Source organism: Malaclemys terrapin, chromosome 5 (assembly GCF_027887155.1).
Source record: "Malaclemys terrapin pileata isolate rMalTer1 chromosome 5, rMalTer1.hap1, whole genome shotgun sequence".
Classification (NCBI taxonomy): Eukaryota; Metazoa; Chordata; order Testudines; family Emydidae; genus Malaclemys; species Malaclemys terrapin.
Window position 1 is genome coordinate 63,168,123 of NC_071509.1, and position 18,329 is coordinate 63,186,451.

The 18,329-nt window shown below is 41.5% G+C and overlaps 1 protein-coding gene across 5 annotated transcripts in view; it reads right to left on the bottom strand.

Moving 5' to 3' along the window:
- Positions 1–6,241: 6,241 nt before the first annotated feature.
- TRAPPC11 (trafficking protein particle complex subunit 11) overlaps positions 6,242–18,329 on the bottom strand; it is a 40,930-nt gene continuing 28,842 nt past the window's right edge. For all 5 annotated transcript variants that reach the window (XM_054029945.1, XM_054029947.1, XM_054029944.1 and 2 more), the window contains exons 23-30: positions 16,488–16,607; positions 16,150–16,215; positions 15,886–16,042; positions 11,344–11,455; positions 10,635–10,726; positions 9,945–10,078; positions 8,818–8,985; positions 6,242–7,201 (exon numbers count right to left, since the gene is read on the bottom strand). In XM_054029945.1, coding sequence (XP_053885920.1) covers positions 7,157–7,201; positions 8,818–8,985; positions 9,945–10,078; positions 10,635–10,726; positions 11,344–11,455; positions 15,886–16,042; positions 16,150–16,215; positions 16,488–16,607 — 894 coding nt within the window. In that variant the 3' untranslated portion in view covers positions 6,242–7,156. The remainder of the gene's footprint in view (positions 7,202–8,817; positions 8,986–9,944; positions 10,079–10,634; positions 10,727–11,343; positions 11,456–15,885; positions 16,043–16,149; positions 16,216–16,487; positions 16,608–18,329) is intronic.

Sequence of the window (18,329 nt, forward strand, 5' to 3'; positions counted from 1 at the left end):
CCTCCAGCGCCTCCTTACAACGCTGCCAGAGCAGCAGGCACTGAACTGGGGCACGGGGTTTACTATACAAGGTGATCCCAATCTGTATCCAATCAAAAAGCTGCAATGACCCGCAGTCTGGATACCAGGGGCACTGGCGATCTATTTCCCTTAGGAGGTCCTCAATATGAGCGACCGGGACAGCGACACATGATCGCTGTCGTATAATCTCTTGTAACTCTCTTGCGTGCTCCTTCTGGGCACTGGAAAGTTTCCCCCCCATACTCACGAATAAGGGGCGGCAAACAGCCGCGGGCGCGCTCGGCGTATCCAGCCGGTGAGTAGAGGGGTATCACGTCGGGCTCACCAGCTGTGGTGACGACGCAGGAAAGGAAACAGAACGCCAGGTCTGTGGTAGCTAGAGAGCTTTACAAGCCTCTTGCAAAAAACCTCCCAGGAAAACTTTTCCTGGGGTTTTTATTTCTCTCCTTACTTTGTTTACAACTCTTCTTAGTGGTTACATTCTTGCGCATAGAAGAGCCAGGCAGTATACATGCACATAAGATAACGAACCCATCTCTTGAGCGCGTGAACACCAGCTGCGAGGGTACAATCAAATCAGCCAAATAAGTTTCCCAAACACAAACGCTGGATTGAAGGTCACTCCTGCCTCGTAGCCATGGGAGCAGTTTGCTGCGCCCGTGGGCTGGCGATTCGGGAGCTATGCATCCCTACACAGCTCCACTTGAAAGCAGTAACCACCACTAAAAAATGCAGTTCATCTCCTAAATTGATATCAAATTTGATCTGCATAAAGTGGGAGTTTTAACGTAGCCAAACTAGACCCAGTATAAACTTACACAATTTTATGCTTATGACTGGATGTGGAAAATTACACTGATAAAAGTGCCTTTTAAAAGTAGCTTATTTCCCTTTGATGTTACATGTAACTTATACCAGGTTCCAATTTAAAAGATATTTTCAGTGGAGTCTAAAGTTTGAGGCCTCATTCCAGAAGAAATCATAAAAGCTGACTTTGGTAAACTGGGCAAACAATATGGGTAAGTGTAAATGTATATATCTAGGAACAAAAGAATATAGGCAATACTTACAGGTGGAGGACTCTATCCTGGGAAGCAGTGACACTGAAAAAGATTTCAGGGTCCTGGATAGTCATCTGAACATAAGCTCCCAGTGTGATACTGTGGCCAAAAGAACTAATGTGACTCTGGGATGCATAAATAGGGGAATCTTGAGTAGGAGTAGAGAGGTTATTTTACCTCTCTATATATGACACTGGTGTGACTACTGCTGGAATACTGTGTCCATGTCTGGAGTACACAATGCAAGAAGGATGTTGGTACATTGGAGAGGGTGCAGAGAAGAGCCATGAAAAGGATTAAAAGATTAGAAAACATGCCCTTATAGTGAAAAACCTTAATCGATGCAGCATAACAAAGGTTAAGGGGTGCCTTGATTACAGTCTATAAGTGCCTACATAGGGAACAAATATTTAATAATGGGTTCTTTAATCTTACTGAGAAATGTATAACACAATCCAATGGCTGGAAGCTGAAGCAAGACAAATTCAGACAAGAAATAAGGTAAATTTTGAATGGAGAGAGTAATTAACCATTGGAACAATTTACCAAGGGTTGTGGTGGATTCTCCATCACTGACCATTTTAAAATCAAAATTGCATAGTTTTCTACAAGATCTGCTCTAGGAATTATTTTGGAGAAGTTCTAGGGCCCGTGTTATACAGGAGGTCAGACGGGATGAGCACAATGGTCCCTTCTGGCCTCGGTATCTATGGGTATGTCTACACTACGAAATTAGGTTGATTTAATAGAAATCTATTTTTTAGAAATCGATTTGATAGTCAATTATGTGTCCCCCCACTAAGCACATTAAGTCGGCGGTGTGCGTCCACAGTACCAAGGCTAGCGTCGACTTTCGGAGCGTTGCACTGTGATAGCTATCCCACAGTCTCTGCCGTCCATTGGAATTCTGGGTTGAGCTCCCATTGCCTGATGGGGCAAAAACATTGTCACGGGTGGTTCTGGGTACATGTCGTCAGGCCCCCCTCCCTCCCTGAAAGCAATGGCAAAAAATAGTTTCTTGCCTTTTTTCCTGGGTTACCCGTGCAGACGACATACCACGACAAGCATGGAGCCCGCTCAGCTCACTGTCACCATATGTCTCCTGGGTGCTGCTGGCAGACGTGGTACTGCAGTGCTACACAGCAGCATCCTCTTGCCTTGCGGACGGTGCAATACAACTGCTAATCGTCGTCCCGTAAGTGCCCCTGGCCGGCCTCAGTTAGGTTGGTCGGGGGCGCCTGGGCAGACATGGGTGCTCCTGGCCGGCCTCGGTGAGGTCGGTTGGGGGCCCCTGGACAAAAATAGGAATGACTCCAGGTCATTCTCTTTAAGTTTCGTCTAATGGAGATTCAGTCCTGCCTAGAATATCATGCCAGCTGGAGGCTTCTGCCTCAGGCAGCTCTCCCAGTCAGCAGCAGCGCGTGGTCACACCTACCCCAGCCTGCCCCCTGCTCCCATGGCTCATGAAGCCTGGACAGTAGTAAAGAGCAGTTCAACTATACGCTGAGCAAGTGCAGAATGGTGGTAGAATGTGTCTTTGGACGTTTAAAAGCTCGCTGGCACAGTTTACTGACTCGGCATGTCTGGGGCTCTGACCCCAAGCGGCTGTTTGCCTCTCTGGTAGGCTTGCCTAAGCTCCTTAAGTTTCATGCAGCACTGCTGCGGGTCTCTGTTATAACCTCTGTCCTTCATGCCCTTGGAGATTTTTTCAAATATTCTGGCATTTCGTCTTTTGGAATGGAGTTCGGATAGCACGGATTCATCTCCCCATACAGCGAGCAGATGCAGTACCTGCCGTTCAGTCAATGCTGGAGCTCTTTTGCGATTCTGGGACTCCATGGTCACCTGTATTGATGAGCTCTGCATGGTCACCTGTGCTGATCAGCTTGCCACGCTGGCCAAACAGAAAATTAAATTCAAAAGTTCCCAGGGCTCTTCCTGCCTACCTGGCCAGTGCATCTGAGTTGAGAGTGCTGTCCAGAGCAGTCACAATAGAGCACTCTGGGATAGCTCCCGGAGGCTAATACCATCAAATTGCGTCCACACTACTCCAAATTCAACCCAGCAGGGTTGATTTCAGTGCTAATCCCCTCATTAGGGAGGAGTACAGAAATTGATTTTAAATGGCTCTTAAGTCAACAAAAAATGGCTTCCTAGTGTGGACAGGTACAGGGTTAAATCGATCTAATGCTGCAATTCGACAAACTCGTAGTGTAGACCAGGGCTATGACGATGAAACCTTATGTATACATTAATTCTCAAAGGTTCCTATGGGGCATGGGTGTATATAATTCCCTCCCCCCTCCCCCCCCCCACACATCCTTCAGCATTGTAGAGTCCTATAACCCAGTAACAGTCACCTTTAATCATTTAGGTATCCTTACTGTGGCTGTTCTCCCATGCTGAATAATTTTGTTTGCTCTTATTTTTGTAGCACTACAGGCAAATAAAACAAGATCCTTGTTTTGTGGTGTTTAGTCTGAATAGAATCAAACTGAAACCAAAATGATAACTTTGGGGAAGGGAAGAAGAAGAGGGGGCAGAGAGAAAAGAGAATAAAAAATATGAACAATGGGTAGGGAAATACAATTCTTGGGTAGTTTTTCCTACACAGTGTATATTACAAGTTCACATGTCTGGTTAGTTTATTACTGTTAACTATATAATGTTAATTAGAAATTGTACTTTTGATCTTCAATACACCCTTCCTAATTTATGTGATTTTATAAGAGATGGTAATCTGCTCTTTGCCTAGACATGTTTCGAGGTGTTGGAATTGAGAGGTGTTTAAACACCCTGTATCCTTTTGAAAGGATACAAGTCATCATAATTTACTATTAGAATGGTACATGGGAACATGGGTATCTCAGTTCTCTATTTTATAGCTGTATAAACACTTTCAGAAAAAGTCGCATAGCATAGAAGCCTCAGTGAAGTTTCTTTCAGACTGAACTGCAGTTTGAACAAACAATGTTGTTGGAAACCAAGGACAATCCAAGAGGGGAAAATACGTTTAACTTCTATTTTAAGAAGTGTTGAAAGGTGCACGTCTGGGGGCAAATGCTGGATACCAGCCACCTGAATAGGCGTTTTAACTCTCCCTATTTGACTACAGGATAAAACGCAACTGAAAGCATCAGGGAGAGAAGAATGAAAGACAGCAATAGGGTTTGCAGCCCTCTTTTCCTTCATGCCAATAACTAGCAACCTCCCTCCAGCTGCATGTGACACGGAAATGCTATATCAGCTCTGACAAGTGGGTGGTATACAACTTCCTTCAAGAACCTACTGCCACTCTAAAAATCAGCCAACTAGGGCTAGATCCTGAAGTCCTTACAAGTAAAAACTTTTACCCACTTCACTATAATTTTTGTCTTAATAATGCAGGGGTTCCCAAACTGTGGTACTCATACCCCTGGGGGTATGCGAGACATTTTGGGGGGAGGGGTGGTATGAGGGAGAAATTATGGTGGCTTTTATTTATTACAGTAACTCCTCACTTTAAGTCATCCCGGTTACCGTTGTTTCGTTGCTGATCGATTAGGGAACATGCCCATTTAAAGTTGTGCAATGCTCCAGTCTTGCGTTGTTTGGCTGCCTGCTTTCTCCACAGCTGGCAGACCCCACGGATCAGTGCCACCTCCCCCCCATGGCAATCAGCTGGCTTGCGGTGTTTCGGGGGCAGGAGGGAGAGGGGAGGAGCGAGGACTCAGCCTGCAGGCTCCCCTTCCCTCCCCTGCCTCCCGAATGCTGCAAGCCAGCCGATTGCCCTGGGCAGGAGGCGGGGGGCAGGAAGGGGGAGCCTGCGCACCGAGTCCTCGCTCCTCCCTCCTGCCCCCTAAACACTGCAAGCCAGCTGATTGCCCCAGGCAGGAGGGAGGAATGAGGACTCAGCATGCAGGCTCCCCCTCCCTCCCCTGCCTCCTGCCGGTAGCAATCAGCTGGCTTGCAGTGTTTAGGGGGTTAGGAGTTTAGAAGGGAGGGGGGAGGAGCAATAACACAGCATGGGAAGTAAAGGGGGAGGAGGTGGGGGGGGGAGAAGAGGCAGGTCAAGGATGGGGGTTTGGGAGATGGGGGGGAGTGGGCGGGCTGAGGGTTCAGTCCCTCCCCTCCCCCCCCGCTGCTTGCAGAGATGGGGAAGCTGCTGCCGTTGCTGCGCAATGTGCTTCTCCTAACCTACAGCACCTTCAGCCTCCTTGCCTGCCTCATCCCCAGTGCCAGTGGGCTGTGCCTGTGTGGGGTAAGGCAGGGGCACCTCCCAACTATAGTACCGTACTGTATGTACAGTATGTTTGTAAACACATAGCACGTGCACACTACTCACCCCCAGCGTAGTATTAAATTGCTTGTTTAAAATTGTTTAAAAATGTATATAATGCCTTTTGTCTGGCAAAAAAAAAAAAATTCCCTGGAACCTAACCCCCCCCCCATTTACATTAATTCTTATGGGGAAATTGGATTTGCTTAATATCATTTCACTTTATGTTCCTGAAAAATGCAACTTTACTACAACGTTAAGTGAGGAGTTACTGTACTTACTTTCTGTATTGCATTTTCATAATAGTCTACTCAGACGAGCTTTACAGCTGTGCGGGAACTCGTTCTCTAAGATACGGTAGTTAATTTACTTCAAGACGTAGCAATGAGAACACTGATGCACAGAGCACTGACGTACAGAGCCCTTACCTCCTATCATTGTACAGTGCGGGTTCAGTTGCCCAGGAACTGTCAAGCCTAATTGAACTCAGAACTATGTCAGGGTCCCCTCCCCCAGTTGTATAGGTCACACTATAACTATATCTGTACACAACAGTGAAATATGGACAGATGGCTAAAGACAGGTAGTGTTAAGAAGAACACACAATATCAGTAATGAAAGGGGTAGGGAGATGCAGGCAGCTCATAGCTCTGGAGGGGGTATGCAATAAGAAAAGTTTAGGAACCTCTGCCCTAAAGGATGCTGAAGGCAGACATAAAAGAGAATCAAGTCCAGAATCTTATCCACTAAGCCACTGGCCCACACTGGACAGTTATCCATTACATACAAATCAATATAATTGGGAAATGAACACATTCAACTCAGTTTCACAAATATTCAGTTACAATAAGTCATTTAATATAACTTCACTTGGACAATAAATACGATAATTTCCAGGAGATCAAAATTCAGTTGTTTAATCTAACTATTTAGAAAGTTAAACAATGGAAGATTTCACAACAATTTTTATTTACATGATTTACTGTGAATATTTTAAATACCAGCTTGTGAAGCTACACAAGGACGTACCTCTAAACGGACATACCAGAATACTGCCAAAACGTTTCTTTGTCCTGGAAGCAGTGCATTTTTAACAATTCAAACCTTTCAGGTTAATGTTGGATGGTACAACTGTAATTAATGAAGCTATTTCCAAAGACTCCATATTTTACTGACTAGTCACTGCTGAGTGAAACATTTTGAAGTACAGCTCACCTGGTACAAAGAGCCTTTTAAATTAATGACTCTGCTTAAAGCATTAGGAAGCCACTCAGGGACAACAGATCCATTTGTAGTAATAAGTCATTTATAGATCTGAGAGTCCAGGCTGCTGCATACTGTTCTACCCTCTGAATATAAATGGCAAAAAAATAAGTTTCTATCAGATACGATCACTTTCAATGCTGTAAATCCTGATAACAAAAAGTACAGACATTGCACCTCAAGCCATCATTAATGAAGAAAGTGGCACTTCTCTTTTTTGGGCAAGTGCACCTGGTTTTCTTCATTTTCATTCTGAAGACATTCCATATAATACTACTTCTTAAAAGCATTTAAGAGTCATGAAATTAACTTGAAGAGAAAGAATGTTCATGTTAAACAGAGCACCAACTTATTCCATATATTTATTCATTAGTGAAAGTTTATGAAAAACTAAATGTTTAAACATTAGTTCTGCTGATAGCGGTCATAATTGTAATTTAAAAATAAAAGTTGAATTCGTAAAGTTTGATCAAAGCTATGGTTCAAAGAGCAAAATTTTATATATTCTGTGCAACATCCCATTTCCTTCTAGTGCACAAGTCCATGTCTGCAGTTACGCAGCTGCGATAGAAGTATCATCAGCTTGTCGACCTTGTGGCTTTAAAGAAAAGAAGAGTCAGTATAAAGATTATATATAGTTATGAAATTTATCTAGCAACATTATCATAAATGAACAGGATGTTACAATGTCTAATCAGTGCTGTATCTTTCCTAGCTTCAAAGTATTTCTAATGGCAGCACAAAAAATATTGTGATGTTATCTACATTCAAGTCTTCTAACTTTCCCAACTGCCTCCATAAGCTCTTCAGGGCTGGAGCCATATCTTTATATATGTTTGTATAGCACCTAGCATAGGACCTGACCTTGATTGGACTTTCTGGGTACTACTGCAATACAAATGTTATATTGCTAATGATGCTGATGATAAATACATGCATGAAGCAGGAACAGCCCCAGAAGGTTCTAGGATAAGTTTGAAGTGGGGTCCCTTGGGAAAAGGAATATTTTAAGAGGAAAAGCATGGATGTGCACAGGAGCATACAAGAAAGAACATTGGGATTCTGATGAGCCCAAAGAAGAGAAGAAAGGAATTAAAAACCTAGGGAGGTTCTCTTGTAAATGCTCAGAACTCCTTTCCCTGGGGGAGCAGACCTTTGTGTTGACCTAACAGCAAGTCTCGATGACTGATCTAGGAGAGACATTGATTGACAGGGTGTATAAATAATAAATTCCACCCAGCCCTCTTAGCTGCAGTAAAATTGGAGGAATGCAAAGACTGTTTGCAGGGAACAGAGAGAGGATTATAGATGTTCGAACAAGCCTTTCTCAGAGATACAAAGGAACACTTCAGGCCTCTCACTCAACCTTTCCTATTGGAGCATAAGCAGTAACACAAGATTCTGTAAAGGAAAGACTCAAGGCTAGCTAGCTAGCAAGCACTGTTTTGGGTAAAAGGCTTTAAAATAAGTGGGAAAGGGCTAGAAAGATTGCATGAAACCTGTTTGGCATGATGGGATGAAATGCAATTTTCAATCATCAGGTTTTCATAATATCTGAGTAGCTGCAACATTGTAGAAAAAGTCTAGTATAATAAATTTCATTTGCGCTTAGATCTTATCATCTCTAATAGTAACTTAGATTCAGAAATATTCTGGAACCCCACAAAACCCATCACATGATGAATACTCACACTTCACTTTCTGCAATCAATTCTCACTTGAGTAATATAAAATATAAGATGGGGTGGCAGATAATAAATTAAAACTTGGAAATATTCTAACCAAATGTAGTTCCACCAATACTCAAATGCAGACAGAATTTTAACTGAAGCTTTAAATTGAATGACTATTATCCTTCTAGTCACAAGATATTATCCAAATGTTCTGAAAATGGATAATATCCTGTGACCAGGAGGATAACAGTAATTCAGTAAAGTAATTCTGGATGGTTTTAAGAGCAAAGTGCCTGTTGCTCATATAGCAACACAGAGCCCACACAGAGTCCCAGTGAAGTCCATGGTCTCCATGTACACACAGCGTTGTGTCTGTGCAGCTTAAAGCAAGACAAGCCTGCTCTCTAGTTAACTGTCCATTCAGTTAATCTGCTAAGAGTAGAGCTGGGGTTGCAGTTCTCAAAAGCAAAATAAATCCCAAGTAAATTCTGAAAGAATTAGTTAGTTATAAAGAGGCCAAAAGCCTCCATTAGAACCTTACCTTTACAAAAATGTGCGTTGGTATGAATCGTCTGAGCAACTGATTAGTGAAGTTTGGAATCCGCAGCAAGATGATATTAAGAGATGGTAACTGCTGATATCCAGCCATGAGAGGGTAGAAGTTGTATAACATTTCCTGCTGCGTGCCAGGAAGGATTCGCAATCGTATCTAAAATCATGAATAATTCCAGGAAAGAAAGCTGTTTAATATAAGTGAACATTTGCACACTCCAAAATTAAAAATGATTCTCTTAAATATTCTCTTTAATCGGTTTGACTAAATATTCAAAATATTACAACTCTCTCTTTTCTACCCAACTGCACACACTGTATCATATGATCAATATGAATTTCCTCAGCCTATCCAGAAAGTCATAATTAGACACCTCTAAGAGGACTTATTTTCAGTCCTAAGATTAAAAAAAAAAAAAAAGCTTTGGATGTGCATGTTCCTCCAGATATATTGCTCAGTCTTCAGTTCACCATGTCTTAAGGATGAGTATTTACTAAATAACTCTAAGGTAATTTGATCAGACTATAGCAGAGTTGATAGTAAGCTAATAGGCTATCACAAGGTAATATTTGAGAGTCTACCATTCACTTAGGGTAGCCCGTATTTGTTACAGTGTACTGTGTTTCTCTTTGATTCAAAGTGAGAGGGGAGGGAAAAAAAAAAAAAGAAGATGTAAATTTCACAAGCCTTGTTTTGATAGACAGAAATTTAACTGAGCTGGGAGTCAGATTTGTTCTGAATACAGTTACAATTAATTTGTTTTTAATATTTCTTTTCCTATTTTACAGTAAAGTTACATTAAAAACATTTCATTTTTAAATACCATTTATATAATCTAAAGCAGTGGTTTTCAACATGTGGTCTGTGGACTGTGGGGGCTCTGCAAAAGGTTGTTGTTACCATAGAAGAGTGGTTTCCAAAACTTGGGGTCCAAAGACTATGTCTAAGATTTCCAAAGGGATCCACACTTCCATGAGAATTTTGTTTTAGGGGTCCACAAATGAAAAAAGGTTGAAAGCCACTAATCTAAAGAGTATGTTGAAGTCTATTAGAATAGTTTAACAGTGGTGTAAAAAGTATCATCATGCAGTAGTGACAAAGAGGACAATCTGTACCTGTTTAAGACCAGAAAACATGAAGGCATCGCTTGGCTCCACTGATATTTCCACATCCTGGACTAAACCGGTCTTGTTTTGCAGGTGATATCTGACAGGTAAGGATTCTCTTACTCGACCAAATGATGGCAGATCTTTGGAGACAAAGGGATTGAATATAAAGGTTACATAATCTGATATTTAAATAAATGTCTTGGTTTCACATACAAAAACCAAGTCTCACTCAATAAAAGTAGAAAGGTTTGCAAAAAGTGGCACAAAACTCATTATCTATAGTACATCTGATCAGATGTTTCTGGAACAAATCATGAAAATATGTTGTAAGTTTTCAAATTTAACAGAATCAGCTCTAACATTAGAAAGCATTGAAAGATATCAGAAATTACTGTTACAAGACTAGATCTATGTATCACAATATTACTTATCTGCACTAATTGAGGGGGCGAAGAAGCAGTACAAGCATGGATTAGAATGACTAGAGAACGGGCAGGTACTGCATGGGCAGGGCTTTCCCCTCCAGCCCTGTTCTTACAGGAGAAATATGGTCATCCCAGGTCTGTGGCAATAAGGACAAAAATGTGCCTACGGACCAAATTCTGCTCTGAGACATACTTATGGGGTTTCACAGCCTTGAGTGAACACTCCATGCATGCAGCCCAGGGCTAAACATTTCATGCATGTTAATATTACCTGCATTAACATGGAGTGGGATGCTCTCTACAATCACATGTGGTAGAGTGATCACAGTACAAACAACAGGTACACTTTCCACAGCTGAATTCCTATCAAAGAAAACACCACATGTAGACTGCATTTATATTCTTGACTACGCCAACAGAATATTGGGATCAAGCAGCAAACAAGCAATATTTACAGCAATCCCAACAGTTCAAAAAGGAGAAAAGTGTTATATGAATGTTTTTATTACAATAATCTTGTAAAAACATGTTAACATCTAGAGAAGACAGATGTACTTTACAATGTCTGCTCTAAAAACAAACCCACATACAAAAAGCTGTCATTGAGATGGAAAAAATATTAGGTTCATTTATTTTTTTTTGGTTTGACCATTTAAAACAGTACTTTTTATACAGCGGAAGTGTTCTTTAACTTGTCTTTCTTCCTCCCCACATGTGAAGTACTCTTTGGCTTTAGAAAACTTAAGAATTAGTGTAGGAGATCAGACAGTTGAAAACTTAATAAAAATGTAAATATCACCATTTGGATGCAATTTCAGCAGTACACACATTTTAAAAAATGGTTCCTACCGCTTTCAACCAAGATGATTCCACTGTGAGGATTAGTAAGGGAAGAAGAAAAAGCAAAATATATCCTCCCGACCACCCAGACCCTAAGAAAAGCCATGAACTGCTTTAAAAACCAAACAAGGAATCCCTACCTCTTCCAGGAGATTACATAACGTCCGGTAGCCACTCCACCTTGAACATTAGTAACTGATGGACACCGAAGGCAAAAGCATTCACTAGCACTCTCGCCTGTCTGCAAAACAACTATCAGCAATATTCTGTTTAATTTTAAAGTAAAAGACACACTGAATATTAGCACAGAAACCATCCAGATCTAAAAAACTAAAGTTAGTAATACATACAGATTATATATAAATTTTAGGAATAAAGGTGTTGTATATATGCAATATATACAGTCTGAGGGATCCCCAATTAATTCACAAACTGTACATGAAAACATTAGAGATAATGAGGTGCTCAGTCAGCACAGTAACGGGGCCTGTCACATGGTCCCTGGGCACTGTGAGTAGAGCTGGGCCCAGTGCCCCTGTGTAGAGCTAGTGAGCACAATCCAGCCAATTAAAAGGGGCTGGGTTACACCTGGACCTATGAAAGGCAGGAAATGAGAGGGGGAGGAAAGAGTGACGGAGACAGGCTGTGCCTGGAAAAGGGAAGCCACAGTGGAGTGGAGGTAACTCTGGTGGTGGGTCCCTGGTGCAAGAGGCCAGGTATTCTGGAAAGCTCCAGGAAGGGAGCAGAGCTAACTAAAGCCTGGTCTATTCTACAAACTTAGGATGAGGTAAGCTGCCTTGCATCAACCTACTTGTGCATGTGTCTACACTTAAATTTGTCTCCCACTGAGGTAAGTGGCCTCTTATGCCAACATAGTAACACAACCTCCCCGAGCAGCATTGCGCCAAGGTTAACGTACAGAGGTCAACACAGCACACAGACACTGCATTACCTATGTCGACCCTAAGAGTCCTCCAGCAGCTTTCCCACCATGCCCCACGCTGACTGCTTTGTCACCATTGTGAACTCTACTGCCCAAGAAACCTTCAACCCGTGGAAAGGTTTCCCCCTTGGCTTCACAAATATTATGCAGGACACAGCAGGCGGCTATTATGATTGGGATATTTTTCTCCCTGAGGTCCAATCTCGTGCATAAACAATGCCAGCATCCCATCAGTCGTCCAAAAGAACATTCAACTGTCATTCTGCACCTGCTGAGCTGGTAGTTGAATTGTTCCTTGGTGCTGTCAAGGTGGTTGGTGTATGGCTTTACAAGCCAGATGAGCAACAGGTAGGCTACAGATTACTGTTGGGAATGTTGAAATGCCAGGATCACTATTGGCATTTCAACATTCCCAGCAGTAATCTGCCAGTTGAGAAAAAGTTCCTCCTTGCAGCTTTCTGAACAGTCCTGTGTTCTTAAAGATGTGAGCCTCATGCACCAGACCAGCCCACACGGATGTGGTGAAGTGTCTCTGGAGATCCACCAATGCTTGCATAACCATAGAAAAGTAGCCCTGTATATTGATATATTCTGTGGCAAGGTAATTTTGTGCCAAAATAGAGATATGCCATATATTGCTCCACCGCAGTTTGTGAACCCAACTGCTGCAAATCTATCCACTGTGTCCTTTACATTGCTGAGGATCACAGTCCCATGTAGGAGGTGATTACTGGCCCTGCACACTTGCATGACAGTGGCACCCACAGTGGATTTCCCGACTCCAAATTGCTACTGGTCAGTCTAGAATCAATCTGGTGTTTCAAGTTTCCACAGTGCAAAATCACCACTCGCTTCTCCACTGTCAGCACAGATCCTTATTTTCGGTCCCTCCCCTGGAGGGGTGAGGCAAGCTCAGCCCATAGATCCATGAATGTTGCCGTAAGCATCCGAAATTTCTGCAGCCATTGCTCGTCATCCCAAGCCTACATGACGATGCAATCTCACTAGTCAGTGCTTGTTTCTGAGGCCCAGAAGTGGCGTTTCATTATCTGCAACTTCTCTGTGAATGCCACCAACAACCTTGAGTTGGTTCTTGCTATGTCCTACAGCAATCTGTCCTACAAGAAATCATTATGTTCCCCACTGATTCAGTTCTTCTTGCAGCTCTGCAAATACTGCAGGATCACGTGCCCTGTGTTTCAATGCTCATGACAATAGTGAAGAGCCGTGTAAGCTCCATGCTTCTGTTGGCAATAGAGAGCGAGGGGGGCCCGACGGGTGTGTGGGATTTTGAAAAAACAAAACAAAAAAACTATTAAAATTATGGGATACAGACGACAATAGGGGGATGGAGACAGTTGCAAACTGGGAATTTGACCCCATGCTCCCAGTCTCCCCAGTGCAACTCCTTTCGGCCCCACCATGCATTGAGAAGACTTCCCAAAAGACTGCGTGCTAGAGGGTTGCAGGTTGCATACGAGGATACCTATCCATGATGCACTACACTGTGCATTGATACAAGAACACCTGGTGAGTACGCGCACCGCTGACACAACAAGCCAAGCATACATACACACAAGCAACACACTAACTGCAGGAGCTTTATACTGACGTAACTTGTGTCAACGTAAGTTTGTAGTACAGACATGGCCTAAGATTGGGAAGCTGCCAGGAGCACCAGAAGTCCCTGGGATGAGTGACCCTGAAGTTTGAAGCAAAGGAGTGAGTAAAAAGACTGTTTTGTTTGTTTTAAGAAAATAAACCATCTTAAAGGAGACTGGGCATGGCAGTATGTGCTTGGAAGCTGGGGAGAAGCCCTGCCCTGTGACAGGGCCATAGAAATATGATGATTTGACAGATGATAGAGAACCTTCTGAACAGAACCATGGAATATCCAATATCCACACAGAGCAGACAGAATCTCCAAGTCACATTCAAAAGAGTAAACTGCACAGTACAGCTGATTCAGACTCAGGAATTCCCTTCTGTTGTAAATTCCAAACATTTGAAATGTTTTTATTCGGTTTCAGAACCTAAAGTAAAAATTTTGACATTTGCTGCAGAAAGTAAATCGTTTTGGGGGAAAAAAACCAAATCTGTTTGTTTTGGAAGTTTCTAACCAAACAAAAAAAAAAAAAAAATGGTTTTTTCATGTGTTATTTTTAAACCATTTTAAAAAATGTAGTTCAGTTTTATTTTTAAAATGATTAACAGCTGCTGCTATTTAGAGCGCTTATTGTATTTTCTTGTTCAAAGACAGCCATCATTCGGGGGTACTAACAACTGCAGCTACTTAGAGTATATAATTTTAAAATAAAATAAAAAGCCACAGGAGCCAGGGCTGCCAGGCTTCCAGGGAAGCTGGCTCCCTGAACTACCTTGGGAGCCAGAGAGCCCAGGAAAGGGAGCCAGACAGGGAGTCCTGGCTGAGCTGTGAACCATGGAAGCCACTGCTCTCCAGCAGCCAGCCAAGTGGCTGTGCAGGGAGCCTAGGAAACTAGTTGGCAGGTGGGCTGCCATGCCAGCCTGGATTCTGGTGAAAGTTTCAACAGAACTGGCACGTTCTTGTGGAACACACAGATTCCATGAAATCAACCAACAACTGCAGTCAAAGTTTTTGACTGCTCTACTGCACAGTCCTCAAATTTATCTATCTCAGAAGGATGGAGAACATTATTGTTTAACTACAAGATATTCTAACTAATAAGGCAGTATTCAATACAGGATGGAGAAACTTCTTGCATGTTCTTCTAAGGCTAGTCAGAATAGATTCACACACTATTTCATGTCTGTGTGTGTCCTATGTATGGACTTGTTTAAAATTTCATTCTATAGAGGTACAGTATGCACATTTCAAAGGGCATATGTAGTACATGAAAGCCAAAAATTGTCAAATGCCTTTTCTCATGAATGGCTGATTAAGAGGCTGTTCTCTCTGGTGCTTCACTTGAGATATGATGTTTAGGATTTTGGCTACTGACCTTTTATTTCTATTTTACTAAAATTTAGAGAGGGGAAAGAAGTTTATTTGGATTTTTTTGATAGATATTTTTAGCTCATTTTAAAATAAGCCTATTTAGTTCATGCCTGAGATATTCAACAGAACCAGAGGCAGTTCTTTCTCTCTCTTTGTAAATAGCTCCTGAACACAAAGAGCGTTGGTCAGTCAATTCATTTGGCTCATGTACCGAGAATGACAGCTGTACAAAACTTGAGGGTGGCTCCATATAGCAATACTCATCTTTGAAGAAACTGCTTTATATTTCCCATATTAATGTTACCTTTCAACAAATAATGTTTTTTAAAAGATTATTAAGAAATTGCCAGCAGTTTTAGAGACTTTCATATAAAATTTTAGAATTTATATAGTAGTGAGAAGTCAGTCACCACAACCACTTTCAGAAAGCTGTGCTAAGCAAAATTCTACCTAACTCAATCACACTCTGTATTGGTCTCTATTCCAATTCAGATTTGCCACTGTCTAAAGTAGATTTTTCCATGCTTCTCCATGCCAAATAACCAGGAACAGCTGAACAGGGTACAAACAAAGTTTCACCTTTAACTTCAATTTTTTTTCCCCTTTGTGAGTTCAGCTCAAAGTGCTAACATTACTTCAAATAATTTAGAGAAACTCCAAATGAATGTGTCAATAAGGTATTAAAATGTATTTCTTCCCAATTCCCACTCCATTCTCCTCAAAAAATCTTATTTAAGAAGCAATAATAATCTAAATTCTCACCATTCTCCACATAAGACTCCAATTGGTCTACTGGTACCATGGAAGCTGAAAGTTGTAGCTGGCTAGTTATAATAGTGAGAGCCCAAGGTGAAGCACTCAGAATGTCTGTCATCAGTAAAAAGGGTATGTCTGCAAAGACTCTGTCTAAGTGTTCAAACTACCAAGAGAAGAAACAAAGAATGCATCAATATTTTAGTGGTCATGTTTGGTTTACTCAGATTTTTGTGATTCTAAGACATGTCAATCAATTTTCAAAACACATACCTTTGAAGAAACAAATTTAACAGCAACATCAAAGGGCAATACAGTTTCTATAGTTACAGTTTCATCCTGCATGGAGGGGGAAAAGATTGTATTAAATTTCAAATCTAGATATTGACATCAGGTTACAGGGGACTGAATTCATCACCACCTGCCCCAGCTCTCTCCAGGGCATCATCTGCTTTGGCCCTCCACTGAACGATGGGCAGACTGTGGGCATCATTGAAATTAGGCTCGTTCTTAAAATCATACACAAGTAATCCAAATCCCTTAATCATTTCATATATAAACTAACATGAATTGAAGAGTCATTCCAAATTGCTGAACTCAACAGATCATACCCTGTGACACCTGCAGATTATCTCTTTGTCTTCAACAGTAGCACTGATTAAATAGGAAACATAGACCAGAAACATCCTGGTACCAACTGTTCCACAACGAATGTATACTGCTTTTTCCAGCTGTAAAATATAAAGATGAAATTAGTTAAATACTACTCAAAATGCAACCAGCAAGTCCAAAGCTGCCCTTTCATTCATTTAGTGTACCTCAGTTAACACAAAAAGAAGAACAGGAGTACTTGTGGCACCTTAGAGACTAACAAATTTATTAGAGCATAAGCTTTCGTGGACTACAGCCCACTTCTTCGGATGCATATAGAATGGAACATATATTGAGGAGATATATACACACACATACAGAGAGCATAAACAGGTGGGAGTTGTCTTACCAACTCTGAGAGGTCTCTAAGGTGCCACAAGTACTCCTGTTCTTCTTTTTGCGAATACAGACTAACACGGCTGTTACTCTGAAATCAGTTAACACAGACTAGGGGAACCACAATGAACAACAACTGCTTATCTTCAGCACTGGCTACTGGCAGCATAAAGTGTGACACCAATACAAGAGTAGCACAGCTCTGGCAATTCTACTAGATGTTCTCCTGCTACTTACACTAATAGGCTGGAGCCAGTACTAGGTGTCATTTGCTGACATTGGTGTCAAGCTTATGGAAGCTTGTAGCTATTACAAACTACAGCTGTCAATTAATTGCTGTTAACTCATGTGATTAACTTAAAAAAATTAATCATGATTAATCGCAGTTTTAATTGTACTGTTAAACAGCAGAATACCAATTTAAATTTATTAAATATTTTTGATGTTTTTCTATATTTTCATATATACTGTATTCTGTGTTGTAATTGAAATCAAACTGTACATTATTTTTATTACAAATATTTGCACTGTAAAAGTGATAAACAAAATAGTGTTTTTCAATTCACCTCATACAAGTACTGTAGTGCAATCTCTGTCGTGAAGATGCAATTTTTTTGTTACATAACTGCACTCAAAAAACAAAACAATGTAAAACTTCACAGCCTACAAGTTCACTCAGTCTACTTCTTGTTCAGCCAATCGCTAAGACAAATAAGTTTGTTTACATTTACAGGAGATAATGCTGCCCGCTTATTATTTACAACCTCACCAGAAAGTGAGAAGGCATTTGCAAGGCACTTTTGTAGCTGGCATTGCAAGGTATTTACCTGCCAGATATGCTAAACATTCATATGCTCTTTCATGCTTCGGCCACCATTCCAGAGGACATCCTTCCATGCCGATGAGGCTCATTTAATGCGTTTATTAAATTTGTGACTGAACTCCTTAGGGGAGAATTTTATGTCCCCTGGTCTGTTTTACCTGCATTCTGCCATATATGTCATGTTATAGCAGTCTCGGGTGATGACCCAGCACATGTTGTTTTAAGAACACTTTCACGGCAGATTTGACAAAACACAAAGAAGGTTCCAATATCAGATTTCTAAAGATAGCTACAGCACTCGACGCAAGGTTTAAGAATCTGAAGTGCCTTCCAAAATCTGAGAGGGATGAGGTGTGGTGGATGCTTTCAGAAGTCTTAGAAGAGTAACACTCCAATGCAGAAACTACAGAACCCGAACCACCAAAAAAGAAAATCAACCTTCTGCTGGCGGCATCTGACTCAGATAATGAAAATGAACATGCGTCAGTACGCACTGCTTTGGATCGTTATCGAGCAGAACCTGTAAGCAGCATGGACGCATGTCCCCTGGAATGGTGGTTGAAGCATGAAGGGACACATGAATGCATCTGGCATGTAAATATCTTGCAACGCTGGCTACAACAGTGCCATGAGAATGCCTTTT